Genomic DNA, 20,417 nt, shown 5'->3' on the forward strand with positions numbered 1-20,417 from the left:
CACAATGTCCAAATGATGATTAATATATTCTTTCTACATTAAGCTGCCTATATTGTTCTTTTACATTACAAATACATAATACACACACACACACATATAAATATACACCACAAATGGAGTTTTAATTTACCACCAGGGGGCAGAATAATATTAAAAACAAACCATTTTCTGTGGTCCACGTGACTGATTGTTCTGTAAAAATATGTGTACAAAACTTTACATTGACAACAGGTCATAAAACATTTCAAAAATCATCTCCTTTACAGATTCAACAAATTGTAAATGTACAAATACACATCAAAATAAGGCTTCACATCATCTGCAGCCGTACTCAATATTTGGAGTTGCATTTGAATTCTGGAATTCTTCTCGTTAGATTCGAGTTCTAGAATTCTCAGTCATTTGTAGCTGAAAATGACAGAATTTAAAGTGACAACAGTGACAGTTTTGAACTGCGGAATATTAAATGTTACAAGCAGCATCATGTAACAAACACAGTGGATTAAAATCTCACATTGGCCTAGAAAATTCCCATTGGCTTCAATACAATCAAATATCTCGACAAATCAGGTTGACATGAATGAACATAAAACATTTTAATAAGTGCGTGAAGTCAACATGAAATCAAAGTCAAATCGATTCACTTTCTTAATTCATGTTCCTGGTCTTATTATGAATGATTCATCAGTGCATGTTATTCTAAATGTCTTCATAATGTTACAATCTTTTCCAACCACCTTCATATAGAAACACTTTCACCATCCAATCAAATCCTCATGAAGAAAATCTACATTTTCTCACTGAATTTACACACAAGTAAAATGAGTTGTAAGTGCCATTTCATGTTGACTTGAATAAATAAATATCACATTAGTTTCCAGATGAATTGGCTGAATGCAGTAGTTGTAATGAATGTGTTTTGAGACGAATGCACAGTCACATGAAGGTTCACACAGACAAATAAGATACTTTATGTCTGAAATGTAAAAACTCACTGATAAACATCTAATTACAGTGATTAATCTATACACAAGTAATGAAATAAGACATAAACGTAAATCACAAACAAGAAATCAACAAAAGAAAAGCTGACAGTTTGGTTTTTAAAGGAATAGCTCACTCAAAAACGTAAATGTGCTTATTTACTCACTTTGAGAAATAATAATTCACAATAATAAAGCACGAGTCACATGGACTGATCTTTTTTGGATCTTGACAGGCGTTTTCTCAAACAAAAACCTGAATCTTTTCAAACGGTGAGAGTGAGTAAATGTTCATTTTGAGGTGCACTGTTCCTTTAAGGTAGGCATTGTGATTATACGAATCAAATTATTTATCAATAAAGGTTCATTTGCACAAATGAGGTCTGGATTGCTATAAAGCGCCCTTTTATGCTTGTTCCTTTCATGTAGTGTGCAATAAAGCTGTTTGTGAGTGTAAAATGTCTGCAAAGTTCAAAAGAAGCGATTCTGAACTGCCTGAAACGAGTCGTCAGTAATTCCAGTTTCACTTCCTGTTACATTTGCATAAAGCCAGTCTATGGTTTTCATTGGCTGCCCGCAAACGACGTCTGCTTTGCTCCGCCCTCAATCACTATAGTTGTATCTGAGACTGGAAGAGTTCGTGTTGTTCATGTCGAGAAGACGCTGCTAAAGCAAATCCACTTTGATGAGATTGATACAGTTAAACTGTTATTGTTGAGATTCAGATATGCTAATGAGTGCTTGGTTTCCGACCAATCACAACATACTGGAGCTTCTGACCAATCAGAGCAGAGTAGGCTCTCTGAAAGGCGGGGTTTAGAGAGACCGAATCTTTGAACGAACCGTTTCAGACACTGAGAGAAAAGAGCTGATGCTGCAGTGGATATTATGAGAGAATTGAAGCGTTTTTTGACTTTTGATGCATGTAAATCTATTGTAGGAGACTCCAGAACAAAGTTAGGAACCTTTAAAATAGCACAACACTTTAATAGCAATTAGAAACTGTACCAGAGTTCACATGAACCGTAAACCAGAACCTCCAAGCCAGACAAATGAACCGTAGCGTCAAGCTCAACTAAATGCTAGTGAGGTTTACCAAATTTTGTTTTTTCTAACAAAAAAGGTGACCCAGCTGACAGGGAACGTTCTCAGAACGTTTGGAATAAACGTTTGCAGAATGATAAAATGGAACCTTGACATTCACATAATTAAGAAAAAAATGTTTTTAAAACTTTTAAAAAACGGAACGTTCTGAGAACGTTAAATAATAACGTTTTTATAACTTAATGGGAACGTTTGCAAAACATTCTTAGAACATATTTTTGTTGGCTGGGGACTAGATATGCAATATGAACAAACAAACAAACAAACAAACAAAAAAATTGGATTTCATTCGTTAAGTTTAAGTAGTCATTAAAATAAAAAGTGACACATTGGCTGTTCGCGGTCAAAACCGACCGGTGGGAACGAGCGAGAGAGGCGTTTGCATTTGATTGTGGGAAACTCACAGTCTGAGGTGTTTCACTCCTCCGCCGTCCGCTCCGGTAATATGGAGTGCTCTTGTGCGATGGCCGCCAGCTCCTTCAGAAACTCGCCGAACAGAAACGTAGCGAACACTCTGTTGCGCAGGTGCGGCGGGATTTTGGGACACGGAGGAAGAGGTTTGCGTGGACGACCCGAGACGTGGCCGTTCAGAAACCAGCTGGCGCTGCTGTCCTGCTGGTGGACGTCGCTCTCTGGCAGGAGGAGGAAGAGAGACGGCTTTAGTATGATAACAGAAAGATGATCAAACAGGAAGATCCGGACGGGACGACACACACCTTGCTCTTTTAAGGCCTGGTCTTTGAGCAGCAGGTACTGGGCGGCTTCACGGACCAGCTCGGGAAAATCCGGACTGGACGCCGCGTGCTGTTCGATCTGACAGCCCACCGACTGCAGCACCTGCGACAAACACTGACGTTCAGCTGTACGGCATCACATGATCTACTGGTCAAAATTAACTTTTGTGCACTGTGTATTATTTCGCTGCTTTCAAATGCTCCCGAATAAGTGCTCTGTCAAAGGTTTCTGTTTACAACGTGATTTTGCAGCGATCATAGACATGTTTGTTGAGCGTGTGAACACAATGGCCAATTAGAACTATTGTTACAATCACGACCGAAAACAAAAACAGCATTCAATCTTCATCCCTCAGCTTAAACAAAATGATATTAAAACCGCCAGTAGGTGGCGGCAAATCACTGTCTTAATGATTTAGTAATTGAATCAGTCAACGATGGCTGATTCATTCAAGGACAAAGCAGAAGTGACTGAGTGAGTCGTCGGGTCGTTCATTAGAGCAATTCGTTCAAAAACGCGGATTCAGTCAGTAATGAAACAAACTGTGTTGACGAGCAATGGCTCTACTGTTTGGAATGATTTTCAGTGGCAAAACAGAAGAAAAACAGAAAATATTGATAATATTGTGTCTAAAGTGTAAGTCACTGTTTATTGAATTGTATAAAATCAATATCGCATTTGCAAACGTGCTGATATTCGGGAAAACAGCACATTTGTTTGTTTGATATTGCTTAGAAAACAAGAACTTACACAGAGCCTTTTTTGCACCATATATTGGTTTTTGGAAGCATTTTTATTAATTTTGGTGGCATTTTTGCCCAAAGTTAATTTCTGACCCTGGTGTGTACCAATGGCCATTACTGGATATCATCTGATTATAAAGGTTGAGCTCTTTACTAGCTTTCTGTCTATAACCCATTCATAATTTGAATAAAGTTTTATTTTGCATGCTGCTAAGTACACACTGTCGGACAACTGTATTAAAATGAGGGACTGAATCTGAAACTTTGATGTTTGACAAAGGATCGGACAAAAAAAATGTCAAAATATATCCGTGCATTAAGTCTTAAAATGTAAGTGCAATAGATCTAGTTGCAAAGGCAACATTTCTTTACAATGACTTTGTGCTTGATAATTTTGCAGACCTTTTTAATGCTCAAAAGGCAACATTACACACTAAAAGTTGAACATGTAAAAATGCATAATAGGTGCTCTTTCATGTACCTGGTAGAGTGAGCGCACACCGGCCTGAAACACGGGTCTGGTGTTCAGCAGGAACCCTCGCAGCAGCGGTTGTGGGTATGTGGCCAGCTGGGCTAAAATCCCTGTAACCAGCAGGTTGACTTCAATGGAGTTCTCCAGCATGTTCTCCAGACGAGACAGCAGGACGCTGATGAACGGCCCTAAATAACCAGAGCTGCTTTAGACTCTTTTCAATCACTCACTTTGATTGTTTGATCCAAACCCCACCTTGAATCCTCATGTTCAGTTTTGGGGAAAGTTACTATTAAAAGTAATGCATTACAATATTGCGTTACTTCCTAAAAGAAGTAACTAACTGCATTACTTTAGTAATGTGTTACATTACTTTTGTGTTACTTTCTAAAAAAAAAAGTAACTAATTGTGTTACTTAGTTAATTTCTATGTAAAGTAACGCGTTACTTTTTTTTAGAAAGTAACACAAAAGTAACGTAATTGTTACTTCATTACTTTCTAAAAAAGTAGTTACGTTACTTTTGCGTTACTTTCTAAAAAAGTAACTAATTGTGTTACTTAGTTAATTTCTATGTAATGTAATGCGTTACTATTTTTAGTAAGTAACGCAAAAGAAACTTAATTGTTACTTCGTTACTTTCTAAAAAAAAGTAGTTGCGTTACTTTTGCGTTACTTTCTTTAAAAAGTAACTAATTGTGTTAGTTAATTTCTATGTAAAGTAACGCGTTACTTTTTTTAGAAAGTAACGCAAAAGTAACGTAATTAATTGTTACTTCGTTACTTTCTAAAAAAAGTAGTTGTGTTACTTTTGCGTTACTTTCTTTAAAAAGTAACTAACTGTGTTACTTAGTTAATTTCTATGTAAAGTAACGCGTTACTTTTTTTAGAAAGTAACGCAAAATTAACATAATTAATTGTTACTTCATTACTTTCTAAAAAAGTAGTTACGTTACTTTTGCGTTACTTTCTAAAAAAGTAACTAATTGTGTTACTTAGTGAATTTCTATGTAATGTAATGCGTTACTATTTTTAGAAAGTAGCGCAAAAGAAACTTAATTAATTGTTACTTCGTTGCTTTCTAAAAAAAAAGTAGTTACGTTACTTTTGCGTTACTTTCTTAAAAAAGTAACTAATTGTGTTACTTAGATACATTCTTTGGAAAGTAATGTGTTACTTTTGTTAGAAAGTAACTAATTGCGTTAGTTACTTTCTATGTAAAGTTGTGCATTGCTCATATTTGTCTCTGAACATTTGCATCAACGTATCACCAGCTATGTTCTCAGAACGTTCTCTTAAAGTTATAAACAAATGTTCTTCCAGTAACATTAATAGAATGTTCGTTCAAAGTTATCTGGTCTTTAATAGTGTTCTCAAAACATTAGCATAAAACGTTATTCATGGAATGTTATTTTCAGAAACATTTTGGTTGAAAACCTTAAACCATTTAGCAGGCTCCTCCCCCTAGTGGGAGGAGTCAAATATCACATTTTACAAAATTCCGTAATCAAATCTTTTTCGTTGGAAAGGTCTGAGACTGAAGGTTTCATATTTGGTGACTGATTTGTGATAGAAATGATATTATGAAAGAAATTTATTAATTTGTGACAAGAGAACGCATCAAAAAAGTGCAGGTGTCACCCAGTGGATATTTTTGGTAGAGCGCCTAAACAAAATCTCATAAGAACCACAATTTTTGTGTTATCAACTTAAAATTTCTAACACAACTTGGTAAGACAAATGGCTAAACTAATTGTGTTACTTAGTTACTTTCTAAAAAACTAGTTGTTACTTTTGTGTTACTTTATAAAAAAAGTAACTAATAGTGTTACTTAGTTACTTTCTAAAAAAGTGATTTTACGTTACTTTTGCGGTACTTTATAGAAAAGTAATGTGTTACGTGCTCCTCCCTCTAGTGGGCGGAGTCAAATATCACATTTTACAAAATTCTGTAATCAAATCTTTTTCGAATGTTATTTGTTGGAAAGGTCTGAGACTGAAGTTTTCATATTTGGTGACTGATTTGTGATAGAAATGTTATTATGACAGAAATGTATTAATTTGTGACAAGAGAACGCATCAAAAAAGTGCAGGTGTCACCCGGTGGATATTTTTGGTACAGCGCCTAAACAAAATCTCATAAGAACCACAATTTTTGTGATATCAACTTCAAATTTCGAACACAACTTGGTAAGACAAATGGCTTTGATTTTATAGCAATTTTAGCATCCAAATTATTTTATAAAATACATATACAGGGAGTGCAGAATTATTAGGCAAGTTGATTTTCTGATCATATTTTTTTCCCAAGCACATTTTACCAATTCCAATCCACATCAATCTTAATAACTACTATTAATATTGTTTTTAATCATTTATAAGTGATATATAATTGTTCATGAAGGCTGGAAATGAAAAATGCCTTATATTCAGGTGTGCAGAATTATTAGGCAAGTTTTCTTTTACAGGCAAAATGAGCCAAAAAAGAGATTTAACTCAGACTGAAAAGTCAAAAATTATTAAATACTCATGAGAAGGATGCAATACTAATGCAATACTAGAAATTGCAAAGTTAAAGCATGACCAAGGGACAGCAAAATGCTCATTGGGTCAGCGGGGTCAGACAAAAACAGGTGGAAAAGAAAAGACACATGTTAACTGCAAAATAATTAAGAATTAAGGTGAAGAATTAAGTGTGAAACCATCAGGAACCCTTTAGTCTCCAGCGCCACCATTTTCCAGAGCTGCAACCTACCTGGAGTCTCCAGAAGTGCAAGGTGTTAGGATCTCAGAGACTTAGGTTAGCTAAAGAATCCTAAAAAATGACCTGCACTTGATAAGAATCACAAGCTGAAGTGTTATAAAATACATGAAGACTGGGTTTTAATAGGGCTTATAGACAGACAGCTTGAGAGTGACTCCTGATGGACCAGCACCACATCCTCTTGTACCACTGTTTGAAGAATTTATCCAGAATCTGGCAGTAAGGTGTTTGAGTTCACTTTTAGTCCATCTCTTATCCTGAAATGTCTGTCTTGCAGAGATGGACTAAAAATGATCTTCCAAAACTTACTGCCAGATTCTGGAAGATAAATTCTTCAAACAGTGGTACAAGAGGATGTGGTGCTGGTCCTTCAGGAGTCACTCTCAAGCTGTCTGTTTATAAGGCCTATAAAAACCCAGTCTTCATGTATTTTATAACACTTCAGCTTGTGATTCTTATCAAGTGCAGGTCATTTTTTAGGATTCTTTAGCTAACCTAAGTCTCTGAGATCCTGAGACCTTGCACTTCTGGAGACTCCAGGTAGGTTGCAGTTCTGGAAAATGGTGGCGCTGGAGACTAAAGGGTTCCTGATGGTTTCACACATAATTCTTAATTATTTTGCAGTTAACGTGTCTTTTCTTTTCCACCTGTTTTTGTCTGACCCCGCTGACCCAATGAGCATTTTGCTGTCCCTTGGTCATGCTTTAACTTTGCAATTTCTAGTATTGCATTAGTATTGCATCCTTCTCATGAGTATTTTGACTTTTCAGTCTGAGTTAAATCTCTTTTTTGGCTCATTTTGCCTGTAAAAGAAAACTTGCCTAATAATTCTGCACACCTGAATATAAGGCATTTTTCATTTCCAGCCTTCATGAACAATTATATATCACTTATAAATGATTAAAAACAATATTAATAGTAGTTATTAAGATTGATGTGGATTGGAATTGGTAAAATGTGCTTGGGAAAAAAATATGATCAGAAAATCAACTTGCCTAATAATTCTGCACTCCCTGTATTTTGTATAAAATAAAAATGTTTAGTTTGGATTTTCATGTATATGCTCAAAAAGCTAGTGATTCTAGTTTATAAAGTTGTAAATATGGATATTTTTCTTACAAATACCCATCGCTTCTCTTCAGAAGGCCTTTATTAACCCCCTGGAGCCGTGTGGATTACTTTTATGATGGATGGATGCACTTTTTTGGGCTTCAAAATCTCGGCCCCCATTCACTCCCATTATAAATCTTGGAAGAGCCAGAATATTTATTAATATATCTCTGATTGTGTTCGTCTGAAAGAAGAAAGTCATATACACCTAGGATGGCTTTAGGGTGAGTAAATCATGGGATTATTTTCATTTTGGGGTGAACCCTCCCTTTAACACTTGCAAACCCGCATAAAGCATCGCGACTGACCTGTAAAGGAGATCCCGTGTTTCCCACTGTGGTTTCTGTTCAGCTCTTCATCGGCATCATCTTCACCTTCATGATCGTCACAGAAAGAGCTGAAGTCCACATCCTCCTCATGCAGAAGATCCAGCAGTTGCTCTTCATCCTCCATGACGGCGTCTTCCTCTCCGCCCAAAGCGCGAATGAGCTCCAGACACTGCGAGACGAAGTCGTCCGCCGCGGGTGTTTTGCTCTCGTTGCGATTGTGGTCCAGATTCGCAGCATCAGCTTCCAGCTCCAGTTTCGGTTCTTCAAAAGCGTGTCCGTTTATGAGCGGCGCGTTATTGACTGGATTATGATCACTGGTCATGTGATTAGCGTGCGTCTGAATGTAAGTTTGTTTGTTCAGGCCGTTCTTGGCGGACGTCCGCCGGTCGTCTCGCGCATCTTTTTGCGCGATCAGATTATAAACCAAAACATCGTCCTGAAAGTCGGACTCCTCGATGTAAGATCCTTTAATCAGCATGATGGCACTTTTACGCATTTCTTGGATGTGTTTCGGCGGCTCGTCTGGGGTCGGGTGTTCTGGGATCGCCTCTCCGTCCGGCGCGGCGTCGTAAGTGTCGTCCCACTCCAGCTCGACCCGCTCGCGGTCGCCGGCGGAGCTGCTGTCCGAAGGCGGATGGGGCGTCGGCGTTTGAGCGGAGAGAGGAAGACACTCGTCGTCGTCCTCGTACTCGTCCGGGGACGGATTGAGGCCGTCGTACGGAGCCGACCACACGCCGCACGCCTGGACGCCGGTAGAGATTGCTCTGCGCGCGTCATACAGGTAATGAAGGTAGTTCTTATCCATCAAGGGCTCTGAAGCAGTTATTCGGGAAAATCCCACACTATCGCCACCTGAGAACAGATCCTCCATCCCTGAAGAAACACGGACGCATTCAATTGATCAAACGATTTCTGTTGCAAATAAATGCTGTTTTATAAATCATGTGCATGAGATCATGAACTTCATTACCCATGTTCCCCCTCAGCAGGCCCTCGGTGACCTTTGACCAGAGGATGTAGTCGGGTTTGGGCGGCTGCGTCGGAGAGGAGCAGGGTTTGGGAATGAAGAAGGAGGGCGTGAGAGAGAGCAGCGCAGACGCAGTGATGGAGTAACAGTCTCTCTCTCTCAGTCTGTGTCTCTCAGCGCACGTCAGATGAGAGCAGGGGATCAGATACCTGCGGAGAGCGTGACATCATCAGACTGAACACAAGCTGCTATTGGGCAGACTAACAGATAGCCCCGCCCCCCAACTCACACCATTGGCTGTGTCGGGCTGTTGAGCGTCTCAGTGGTTTGAAAGTGCAGTTACACTATTTAAGAAGTCAAGCTATAAAAACGATCAACCTATAAAGGGTTTACATACAATTAGAAATAATAAATAAATATATTTATGCCTATTTAGCCCATTTAACTGGGGTTTTAACAATAAAAAATGAGAAAACACCCTCAAACAAAGTTTATACATAATTTTAATAATTAAATATAGAATTTTGGGATGCCATAAGGCATTGAATAAAATTATGCAATTAAAAATATAATTAATTAAAAATGTAAATATATATCTCATTTGGATTGAAAGCATTTATCATTAAAAGAATGATAACTAAAAAAAATTTAATGTGTTATTTTGATAAATGTAATAGTCAATTTTGAATAATTTACATTTTACATTAGTATTTATTTATTAAGCAGGTGTTTTTATGCATCTGCTCAATAAAAATTAAAGTGAAAAAATAAAAATGTAAAATAATTATAAAATAATAATAAAAAAATCATAATTTGTTTTTAGAATAAAAGCATTTATTAATTAAAAAAATATGAATAAACAATTATCTGCCTAATAAATTAAAGTGAATAAATAAAATAATTATAATAAAAGAATCATAATTTGTTTTTAAAATAAAAGAATTTATCCATTAAAAATTATTTTAAAAAAGTATCTGTTTAATAAGTAAATATATAACAATTTTTTTAAAAATATCTTAATTTTGTTTTTAGAATAAAAAGAATTTATCAATTACATTTTTTAAGCAGATAGTTTATTAATAATTTTTGATTGATAAATGCCTTTATTCTAAAAACAAAATTAAGTTTTTAAATTTTTTTATATATATATTTACTTTCATTTTTTATTAAGCAGATACTTGTTAATAATTTTAATTAAATACATAAAATAATAATTTAAAAAATCTAATTTAATTTAGTTTTTAGAATAAAAGCTTATTTTTTTTTATTTAATTAATTAAAAAATTTTGATGAATTTAAAAATTAAAAATAAAAATAGAAAAATACTTTTAAAAGACTTCTGACTTCTAATAAACGTAATAATCATTTTTAATCATTTTACATTTATTTATTGAGCATATACTTTTATTTAAAGTGACTATTTCATGGCAAAAATCATAACATCATGACAACAGCATTCTGGAATGTTATAAGACATAATTTTATTAGAAAACAATCATGTAATTAAAAATATTATTCATAAAAACATGGCTTTTGACCATTTTAAGAAATTGAATAAACAATTTGGAATAATTTCATCAAAAAAGTCAAATATCATGACAATTTAGAATTTTGAGGTTATCAGACAGTTTTATAAGAAGACAATCATATAATTAAAATATTATTAATTAAAAAATGACTGAATTTAATAATCATTTTGAAATCATTTCATGCAAAAGGTCATTATAACACGACAGTTTTATTAGTATCTATCTATCTATCTATCTATCTATCTCTATCTATCTATCTATCTATATATATATATATATATTTCATCTCTACAGGAAGAAGATGCAAATACCTGAGAATTAACTGCAACATGACGTCTTCACAATACAGACCAATCAGAGTGCGGAACAGAGCCAGAGAGACGGTACCCAGCTGAAACACACACACACACAATGAGCTTTAATCAGTGACACACACACTCTCACACACACACTCACATATACACACACACACACACACACACCTGAAACGGAGTGTTGATCCTGCTGACCAGCGTGTCCAGGATGTTAACGTTGTCATGGCGATGCCTGAGGATGAAAATGAGGAAGGTCTGGAGGAGGGCGGAGTCAGAGATGCTCCGCAGGAAGAGCTCCAAATAAGCCGTTGTCGTCATCACTTCCTCCAGAGTCAGCTGTCCAATAAACAAACAGCCGTGTTCACAGAGAGAGATGGGATTGACCAATCACAGGTGTCCGAATACAAACACACACTTGCTCACCTTGTGTAGTGCAGGAGCCATGACAGGAAGTAGAAAACCATTATAGATGTAGCCCAGGAGCTGATCTCTGATGGACGGGTGAGCCACCTACACACACACACACACACACACACACACACTTTAACAGCAATGTTTTATGCTTTAGACTCATCAAAAAACCCTTGCTGACCAATAAATTAGGAGCTTTTGGGTCATGTGGTGTCATTTTTAATGAATTATTTAAATGACCACATGTAAATGAACCAATTTTACTCTACTTTTATGAATAATTGCAAGTATATTTGGGCCAATCTAGCTGGAGAAGGACAACATAAAAAAAAAAAAAAATCCTCAAAATAAAAACAATTTTTTTTTAACATCATTTTAATTATTTAAAAATATATATGCATATTTGGAAATTATAAGGCATGGTTCTATTAGAATCAAATAAGTAATTAAAAATATGACTAATAAAAAAAAAAAAAAAAAAAAAAAATTATATTTATTTTATTTTGAATAAAATAATACATTTAAAATATTTTTAAAAATTATTTTAATAATAAATTAAAAATAAAAATACATTTTAAAAAAATTATAAAAATTAATTATTTTATAAATATGGCTTTTACAAATATAACCATAAAATTTAAATATGACTATAAAATAATACATATCTTGACTATTTTAATACATTTAATAAATCAATCAATAAATAAAAGTCCGGACAATACAGCATTTTGGCATTTCTATCTAGCATAAAATCATACAATTAAAAATATTATTCATAAAAAGTATTTAAACAAATAATAAAAATACAACATAGAAAAACATAAAATTCAAAGAAATGAAAGAATTCTCTGTATAAGGACTACAACGAGCTTCTTCCTGGGTTAGTGACATCACAAACCCTAAAATTTACATAAACCCCGCCCCTGAGAGCACACAACAAAGGGGGCGGGGCCATGTTGGGCTGCTTTAGAGAAGAGGAAGAGTTGTTTTTGTAAATGCCGCCATTTTACGCCGGACTGCTTCACAAACGAGGGTCAATTCAACACAAAAGATGAACATGACGGCACATGCTAGTGGATGAGTTGAATCAACTCCACAGCAACTACATCAATTTATCCACTAACCATTCAGAAACGTCTAAAAGTTGTAACTTCTTCCTGAGTCTCTCCATCAGTGTCGACTCCGGTTTGAACAATGTAAGGCTGAAAACTTTTGTCATTTTGGCTGCGTGAGATTCTCCAGCTTTGTTGTTGTTGAGCTGGTAAAGCTCCGCCCTCTTCTGGAAAGGGGGCGGGAGCAGCAGCTCATTTGCATTTAAAGGGACACACCTTAAAGGGGCGTTATAGGTCCACTTTAAGTGTATTATGAACATTTAATGATGACTCTCTCATATGCCACCTACTGGTGTAACAATGTACTAAAAAGCACTAAATAAATAAACTTGACTTGAATGACCAGTGCGGTCAGTGTGTAGTCATCATGTGTGTGTGTGTGTGTTACCTTGCACACGGTGCAGCAGAAGTGCAGCGAGTTGAGGAACTGAAACAGCGCTGGAACCTGCAGCCAGTCGTGTTTCTCCAGACAGAACCAGCCGTCACTGTAAACCTCCAGTTTAGCCGGCAGACCCGAATACAGACCGCTGAGACCCGTAGCCAACACCTACACACAGCAACACATGGGCACGTGATGTATTTATGTGGGTCAGAGCCGTTAGAGCAAAAACACACTAGCCATAATCCATCAACAAAAACCTACACATGCAATCCTGTGATTGGGATTAAACTCCAGCAGAGATTAATTCATACACACACATAACATCCCACAGCAGTTTTACACAGGTTAAAACTGTTCATATTTGCCCCTAAAAAGGTACAAATGTAGCTAATATTCCTCACCGGGCAGAAGTACGTGTTCTCCACGATGTGTTTGGCCACCAGGCTGTTCTGAGACGAGAGGCTCATGATGAGGGTGAGGGCGTCTCTGGCCTGCGTGCCGACCGTCCCGTCACGGTGGATGAATGGAATGAGGAGAGAGAAGAGCAGAAAGTTGGCGGCGCCCTGATCCTGACTGCTGTGGAAGAAGAGCTCCAGCACGGAGGCGTCCTTCACCAGCACACGGCACAGCTGATGCAGCAGAGACACCAGCTCCGCCTCCACCGCAGAGCTGCCGCTAACGGCGTAAGCGGGCCCCACGGTGCAGGTAGGCCCTGCTGCGGAGCTGCAGCTTTTGCCAGGAGCAGTGGGCCCCATGGTGCAGGAGGAGGAGGGCCCCACAGTGGAGGAGCTGGAGCAGGCGGACAGCAGCATCATCAGAGGTTTGAGGATGGGTTTGTGGTGTAGCAGCGGTTGTTTGGCTTGAGCCACCAGCATCTTGTACATGCGCAGCTGCTCCAGCTTCATGTCGTCGGTGAACTCCCGCCGCAGGCTCCACAGAAACAGCTTTTCCATCACGTTCTCCACCACCACGAACTCCAGGATGGTCCCCATGGCCCCGCCCTGACCGCTCTCTTCCTCCATCAGCAGGAAGAGCATGTGCTCCACGTAGTTCTGCACGGCGCTCGCCTCGTCGCCAGGGATCGGACCGAACCGCAGACCGACGCCACCGCCACGGCCCGGGTCGTGCTTCTCCAAGATCCTCAAAACCTGAGACAACCAATGAGAGAGTTTAATGGGTTGGGTAAACAGCGGCTCAACGTTTCTTTTAAACAATTATGTGACAGATGTTTATATACCTGTGTCCAGTGGTTTTTGAAGACTATCATACATGTTTCCGGGTCAACACCCTTCAGGGTAAGCGCTCGCCCTCCGTTATTACTGGAGACCACTGAGGCCAACATCCTGAAGGAGAGTGGGAGGAGCTAGACCATCATGCAACTCTGATGGGCCTCATTCTCTTTTCATGGCACTCCAGCATAGACGACCTGCAGAGGTGTGAGTGACCTGCTTTAGACAGCTGACATGAAGGTAAAATGAAACTATCAAAGTTAAAAGTCTGATATGTATATGAGAAGCTCTCTTGTTCTGTCTTGGTTCAGTCGAGCAGGAAGAGAGCTCTGGTTCCACCCTACAGCAGTGCGCTATACAGGGTGGAGGCCTCTTCTCCGACATTCCCAACATTCCACAGCATTCTGAGGAATTCTTACCTCAGCGCAGCCATGGCAGCTGGACGAGCACTGAGAGAAAGAGAGAGAGAGAGAGATTTAATGTTCAAATAGTTTCTAGTGTGTAAGTCTGCACGAAATGGAAATATCAGTCTTATTGTGAACAATTCATCCATGCATGTTTCATTTTTTTAAAATGTTTTGACATCGCAATAATTAATTAAATGTTGGATCTTCTGGTGAAAATGACAAGTTTCTGTCTGGTGACTTCAATCATTTTACTCCATTTAAACCCCGCTCTACTATTGAAAGCCACACCCACATCTCAACATCCAATCAAGACAGGCGGAAAGATAGACAGATGGAAAGAAAGATAGACAGACAGACAGATAGATAGATAGATAGAAAGAAAGACAGATAGATGGATAGACAGACAGACAGACAGACAGACCAGATAGACAGACAGACGGATAGATGGATAGACAGACAGACGGATAGATAGATAGATAGATAGAAAGAAAGACAGATAGATGGATAGATAGACAGACAGACAGACAGATAGATGGATAGACAGACGGATAGACAGAATAACAGACAGACAGACAGATTGACAGACAGACAGACAGACGGACAGATAGACAGACAGACCAGATAGACAGAATAACAGACAGATAGATAGAATAACAGACAGATAGATAGAATAACAGACAGATAGACAGACGGATAGACAGAATAACAGACAGACAGACGGATAGGCAGATAGACGTGTAGACAGACAGACGGATAGACAGAAAGATAGACAGATTGATGAATAGACAGACAGACAGACAGACAGATAGACAGACGGATAGACAGAAAGATAGACAGACGGATAGACAGATAGGCGGATATACAGACAGACGGACAGACAGACAGACAGACAGACCAGATAGACAAAATAACAGACAGACAGACAGATAGGCAGATAGACGTGTAGACAGACAGACAGACAGACAGACAGATAGACAGACGGATAGAAAGATAGACAGACGGATAGACAGATAGGCGGATATACAGACAGACGGATAGACAGACAGAAAGATAGACAGACGGATAGACAGATAGGCGGATATACAGACAGACGGACAGACAGACGGATAGACAGAAAGATAGACAGACAGATAGACGGATAGACAGACAGACAGACAGATAGACAGACGGATAGACAGATAGGCGGATATACAGACAGACGGATAGACAGACAGAAAGATAGACAGACGGATAGACAGATAGGCGGATATACAGACAGACGGACAGACAGACGGATAGACAGAAAGATAGACAGACAGATAGACGGATAGACAGACAGACAGACAGATAGACAGACGGATAGACAGATAGGCGGATATACAGACAGACGGACAGACAGACCAGATAGACAGAATAACAGACAGACAGACAGATTGACAGACCAGATAGACAGACAGACGGATAGATGGATAGACAGACAGACGGATAGATAGATAGATAGAAAGAAAGACAGATAGATGGATAGATAGACAGACAGACAGACAGATAGATGGATTGACAGACAGACAGACAGACAGATGGACAGATAGACAGACAGACCAGATAGACAGAATAACAGACAGATAGACAGAATAACAGACAGATAGACAGAATAACAGACAGATAGACAGACGGATAGACAGAATAACAGACAGACAGACGGATAGGCAGATAGACGTGTAGACAGACAGAAAGATAGACAGACGGATAGACAGATAGGCGGATATACAGACAGACGGACAGACAGACAGACCAGATAGACAAAATAACAGACAGACAGACGGATAGGCAGATAGACGTGTAGACAGACAGACAGACAGACAGACAGACAGATAGACAGACGGATAGAAAGATAGACAGACGGATAGACAGATAGGCGTGTAGACAGACAGACAGACAGACAGACAGACAGACAGATAGACAGACGGATAGAAAGATAGACAGACGGATAGACAGATAGGCGGATATACAGACAGACGGACAGACAGACGGATAGACAGAAAGATAGACAGACAGATAGACGGATAGACAGACAGACAGATAGACAGACGGATAGACAGATAGGCGGATATACAGACAGACGGACAGACAGACCAGATAGACAGAATAACAGACAGACAGACAGATTGACAGACAGACAGACGGATAGACAGACAGACGGACAGATAGACAGACAGACCAGATAGACAGAATAACAGACAGACAGACGGATAGACAGAAAGATAGACAGATTGATGAATAGACAGACAGACAGACAGATAGACAGACAGACGGATAGACAGAAAGATAGACAGACGGATAGACAGATAGGCGGATATACAGACAGACGGATAGACAGACAGAAAGATAGACAGACGGATAGACAGATAGGCGGATATACAGATAGACAGACAGATGGATAGACAGAAAGATAGACAGATAGATGAATAGACAGACAGACAGACAGATAGACAGACAGACGGATAGACAGAAAGATAGACAGACAGACAGACGGATAGACAAATAGGCGGATATACAGACAGACGGACAGACAGACAGATAGACGGATAGACAGAAAGATAGACAGATAGATGAATAGACAGACAGACAGACGGATAGACAGAAAGATAGACAGACAGACAGATAGACGGATAGACAGACAGACAGATAGACAGACAGAAGGATAGACAGAAAGATAGACAGACAGACAGACAGACGGATAGACAGATAGGCGGATATACAGACAGATGGATAGACAGAAAGATAGACGAATAGACAGACAGACGAAAAGAAAGATAGACAGACAGATGGAAAGAAAGATAGACAGATAGGCGAATATACAGACAGACAGATAGACAGACAGAAAGGTAGACAGATGGATAGACAGATAGGCAGATATACAGACAGACAGAAAGATAGACGGATAGACAGATAGATTGAAAAGATGAATATTGAAAGAGGGAACGAGACTATATCTAGAGATTTGAGCCAGTAAACAACCAAATAGCAACCCTCAAAAACAAGTAAAATGCAAAAATCGAGTTATTTTTGCAAGTAGGCCTACATTAAGTTCTGGAGCAGCACTTACACACCTGACCTTTAACCAAGTTTACCATAATGCTGGTCTGATAGTTTGTGTTGGTAATTACAGATGAGTTCGGCTCATCAGACACAGCAAGAAAAAAGATACAGACAAATCCACGAGACCATCTGCGAGCGAACTAATCTGAATCCGTTACGAGTCCCAATAATCAGCTGAAGAGAGCGCTCGGTGATTTCATTTCCTGCGGTAAAGAGGATTGATGACTGACGGTGGAGCGAGTGCATGCTAAACATGTTCCTCAGTGCATGCTAAAAATATATAAATATATACAAAAAATCATATATAAACATATATTTGTAAAAACAACTGACAGTACAAAAGAGAGCGACATAACTAATGCTATGAATGATGATTCCTGTGACTTAACAGACTATATGTGGTCTATAATCATTGATCTATAATCATCTACCTGGTGAACATCCAAAAAGTGTTTTACAATTGCACACACATCTGAAGCAAGTCATAAAGTCAGAAAAATGTTGAGAGAGACAGACACTAACAATCTATTTGCATCAAGTATACAGTACTGTACGATATTATATTGCGAGAAGCTGAAAATACATAGCCAGGAAGATTACTCCCTATTTCTGTCCCAGTTTACAGATAATCTGAGAGTCTGCAAAGCTGATTTTACGTCATTTAGACTTTTTTTTATCTGATTTAGTGAAATCACTAGTCAGTTCTTCTCAGGTGTAGAGAATCACATGATCCGCTAACTGTGTTCATGTTGCACATCTAGTGCTTTAGTATTTCAAACTTATTGGCTTGTAATTGTGTTTGTGCATCATCAGAATTTAAAGAAACAAACTGGAGCATCAGATGCAGAATAATGTCATTGTGACATTAAAACAACGTTACATCTCAAACACGTCTAATGCTGATTAAGATTAACTTGGTCAACAACTGTAAACAGTGACTGGACACGTTCTGGCAAGGTTCTCTCAAAGTTATAAACAAACATTCTTCCAGTAACGTTAAAGGATTAGTTCACTCCAGAATTAAATTTTCCTGATAATTTACTCTCCTCCATCTCATCCAAGATGTTCATGTCTTTCTTTCTTCAGTCGAAAAGAAATGAAGGTTTTTGAGGAAAACATTCCAGGATTTTTCTCCATATAGTGGACTTCACTGGGGTTCAACGGGTTGAAGGTCCAAATGTCCGTTTCATTGCAGCTTCAAAGAGCTCTACATGATACCAGATGAGGAATAAGAGTCTCATCTAGAGAAACCATCGGACATTTTCTGGAAAAAAAAAAACCACTTTTAACCACAAATGCTCGTCTTGCACTGCTCTGTGATGCTCCACGCATGACGTAATCATGTTGGAAAGGTAGGTGGAAGTACCGATCAAGTGTTTACAAAGCAAATGTGCAAAGACTAAGTCAAACGCCCTTTACAAAAAAAGGTAAAACAACAATATCGGACGATTTTGAAGTTGGAGGAGAGTTTTCTGCGGTACTTCTACCTACATCATGTGACGTTTCCAACGTAATTACGTCATGCGTGGGGCATCACAGAGCAGTGCAAGACGAGCATTTGTGGTTAAAAAGTATATAATTTTTTTATTTTTTTCAGAAAATGTCCGATGGTTTCTCTAGATAAGACTCTTATTCCTCGTCTGGGATCATGTAGAGCTCTTTGAAGCTGCACTGAAACTGACATTTGGACCTTCAACCCGTTGAACCCCAGTGAAGTCCACTATATGGAGAAAAATCCTGGAATGTTTTCCTCAAAAACCTTCATTTCTTTTCGACATGATCTTGGATGACATGAGGGTGAGTAAATTATCAGGAAATTTTAATTCTGAAGTGAACTAATCCTTTAAGAGAACGTTTGTTCAAAGTTATCCAGTCTTTAATAATGTTCTCATTATAATGTTAGCACAAAAGCGTTACAATCATAGCGTTCTTTTCCTGAAACATTTTAGTTGGACGTTCGTCTGTTTTTTTAAACGCTACTAATTTTATCAGAACGTTCAGAAAACATTCAAATGTTACATTAACATAATGTTTTCAAAATAGAACGTTCGAATAACCAAGACAAAATGTTTTTAGAACATTTAAAACCGAACGCTCAGGGAACATTCAGAAATTCAAAATTTCATAATTTAATGTGAACTTTTTAACATTCTCTGTTATCCTTTAATCACTTAGGCCTATATTTCAGAGTTCAGAGACTCGCACAATGTAATAAAGTCAATCTTACAGATTTTAAATCCTCTTTAATCATATATTATTTGAGAGAAAGCTTAGCTGAAACTCACCAGGGTTCCTCAAGTGACGCAGGTTTTCTTCTGCTGTTCTGCTATGAAACTGACCGGCAATTCTCGTTATCTTCTGAGTGATCCATAATTCATGACGTTTCTGTCGTACAAAAACCTGTATAATAATGTAAAGGCAGTTTTAAATAAGATACCGGCCTTCATGTGTTGAGAAACACTGTCAGAGCAGAACACAAAGCAACTCAACAGAGCAAAAACACTCACAGAGATTAGAGTGATTACAGGCTGTGCGCGCTCCCGCCCGCGCGCGCGCCTGTAAAGCCTGTCCCGTTAAAGCCTCTAATGACAGCTGTCAGTTGTTGTGTGCTCGTGATTTATAAACGCCATGAATGTTGTTTTATTCGAGGATAAACAGATTTTGTCGTACATAATGTAGGATAAAATCCGTTTATCCTTGGTTAAAACAGATTTAATGAGACACGAGTTCGTTTGGACGTCCAAACAAG

At 38.3% G+C, this 20,417-nt stretch overlaps 1 protein-coding gene across 1 annotated transcript; it reads right to left on the bottom strand.

Moving 5' to 3' along the window:
* Positions 1-97: 97 nt before the first annotated feature.
* On the bottom strand, positions 98-20,207 carry LOC125260119 (FHF complex subunit HOOK interacting protein 1A). The gene is made up of 13 exons (XM_048178302.1): positions 19,954-20,207; positions 14,603-14,632; positions 14,192-14,380; positions 13,356-14,102; positions 12,961-13,119; positions 11,473-11,559; positions 11,218-11,385; positions 11,047-11,126; positions 9,210-9,415; positions 8,219-9,112; positions 4,047-4,225; positions 2,804-2,924; positions 98-2,719 (listed from the first exon to the last, which is right to left on the bottom strand). The coding sequence occupies exons 3-13, from the start codon at positions 14,294-14,296 to the stop codon at positions 2,505-2,507; spliced, it is 2,961 nt and encodes a 986-aa protein (XP_048034259.1). The 5' UTR covers positions 14,297-14,380; positions 14,603-14,632; positions 19,954-20,207; the 3' UTR covers positions 98-2,504.
* Between the last annotated feature and the right edge of the window lie 210 nt (positions 20,208-20,417).

Source organism: Megalobrama amblycephala, linkage group LG24, assembly GCF_018812025.1.
Source record: "Megalobrama amblycephala isolate DHTTF-2021 linkage group LG24, ASM1881202v1, whole genome shotgun sequence".
In the NCBI taxonomy this organism is placed as follows: Eukaryota; Metazoa; Chordata; class Actinopteri; order Cypriniformes; family Xenocyprididae; genus Megalobrama; species Megalobrama amblycephala.

Bases quoted from the DNA above. Each gene is read 5' to 3' on its own strand.
- LOC125260119 (XM_048178302.1), bottom strand. From the start codon at position 14,296: ATGTTGGCCTCAGTGGTCTCCAGTAATAACGGAGGGCGAGCGCTTACC. The intron at 9,416-11,046 runs GTATTTGCATCT...CGCTCTCCGCAG, and splicing joins ATGTTGCAGTTAATTCTCAG to GTATCTGATCCCCTGCTCTC. The intron at 9,113-9,209 runs GTAATGAAGTTC...GTGTTTCTTCAG, and splicing joins CCTGCTGAGGGGGAACATGG to GGATGGAGGATCTGTTCTCA.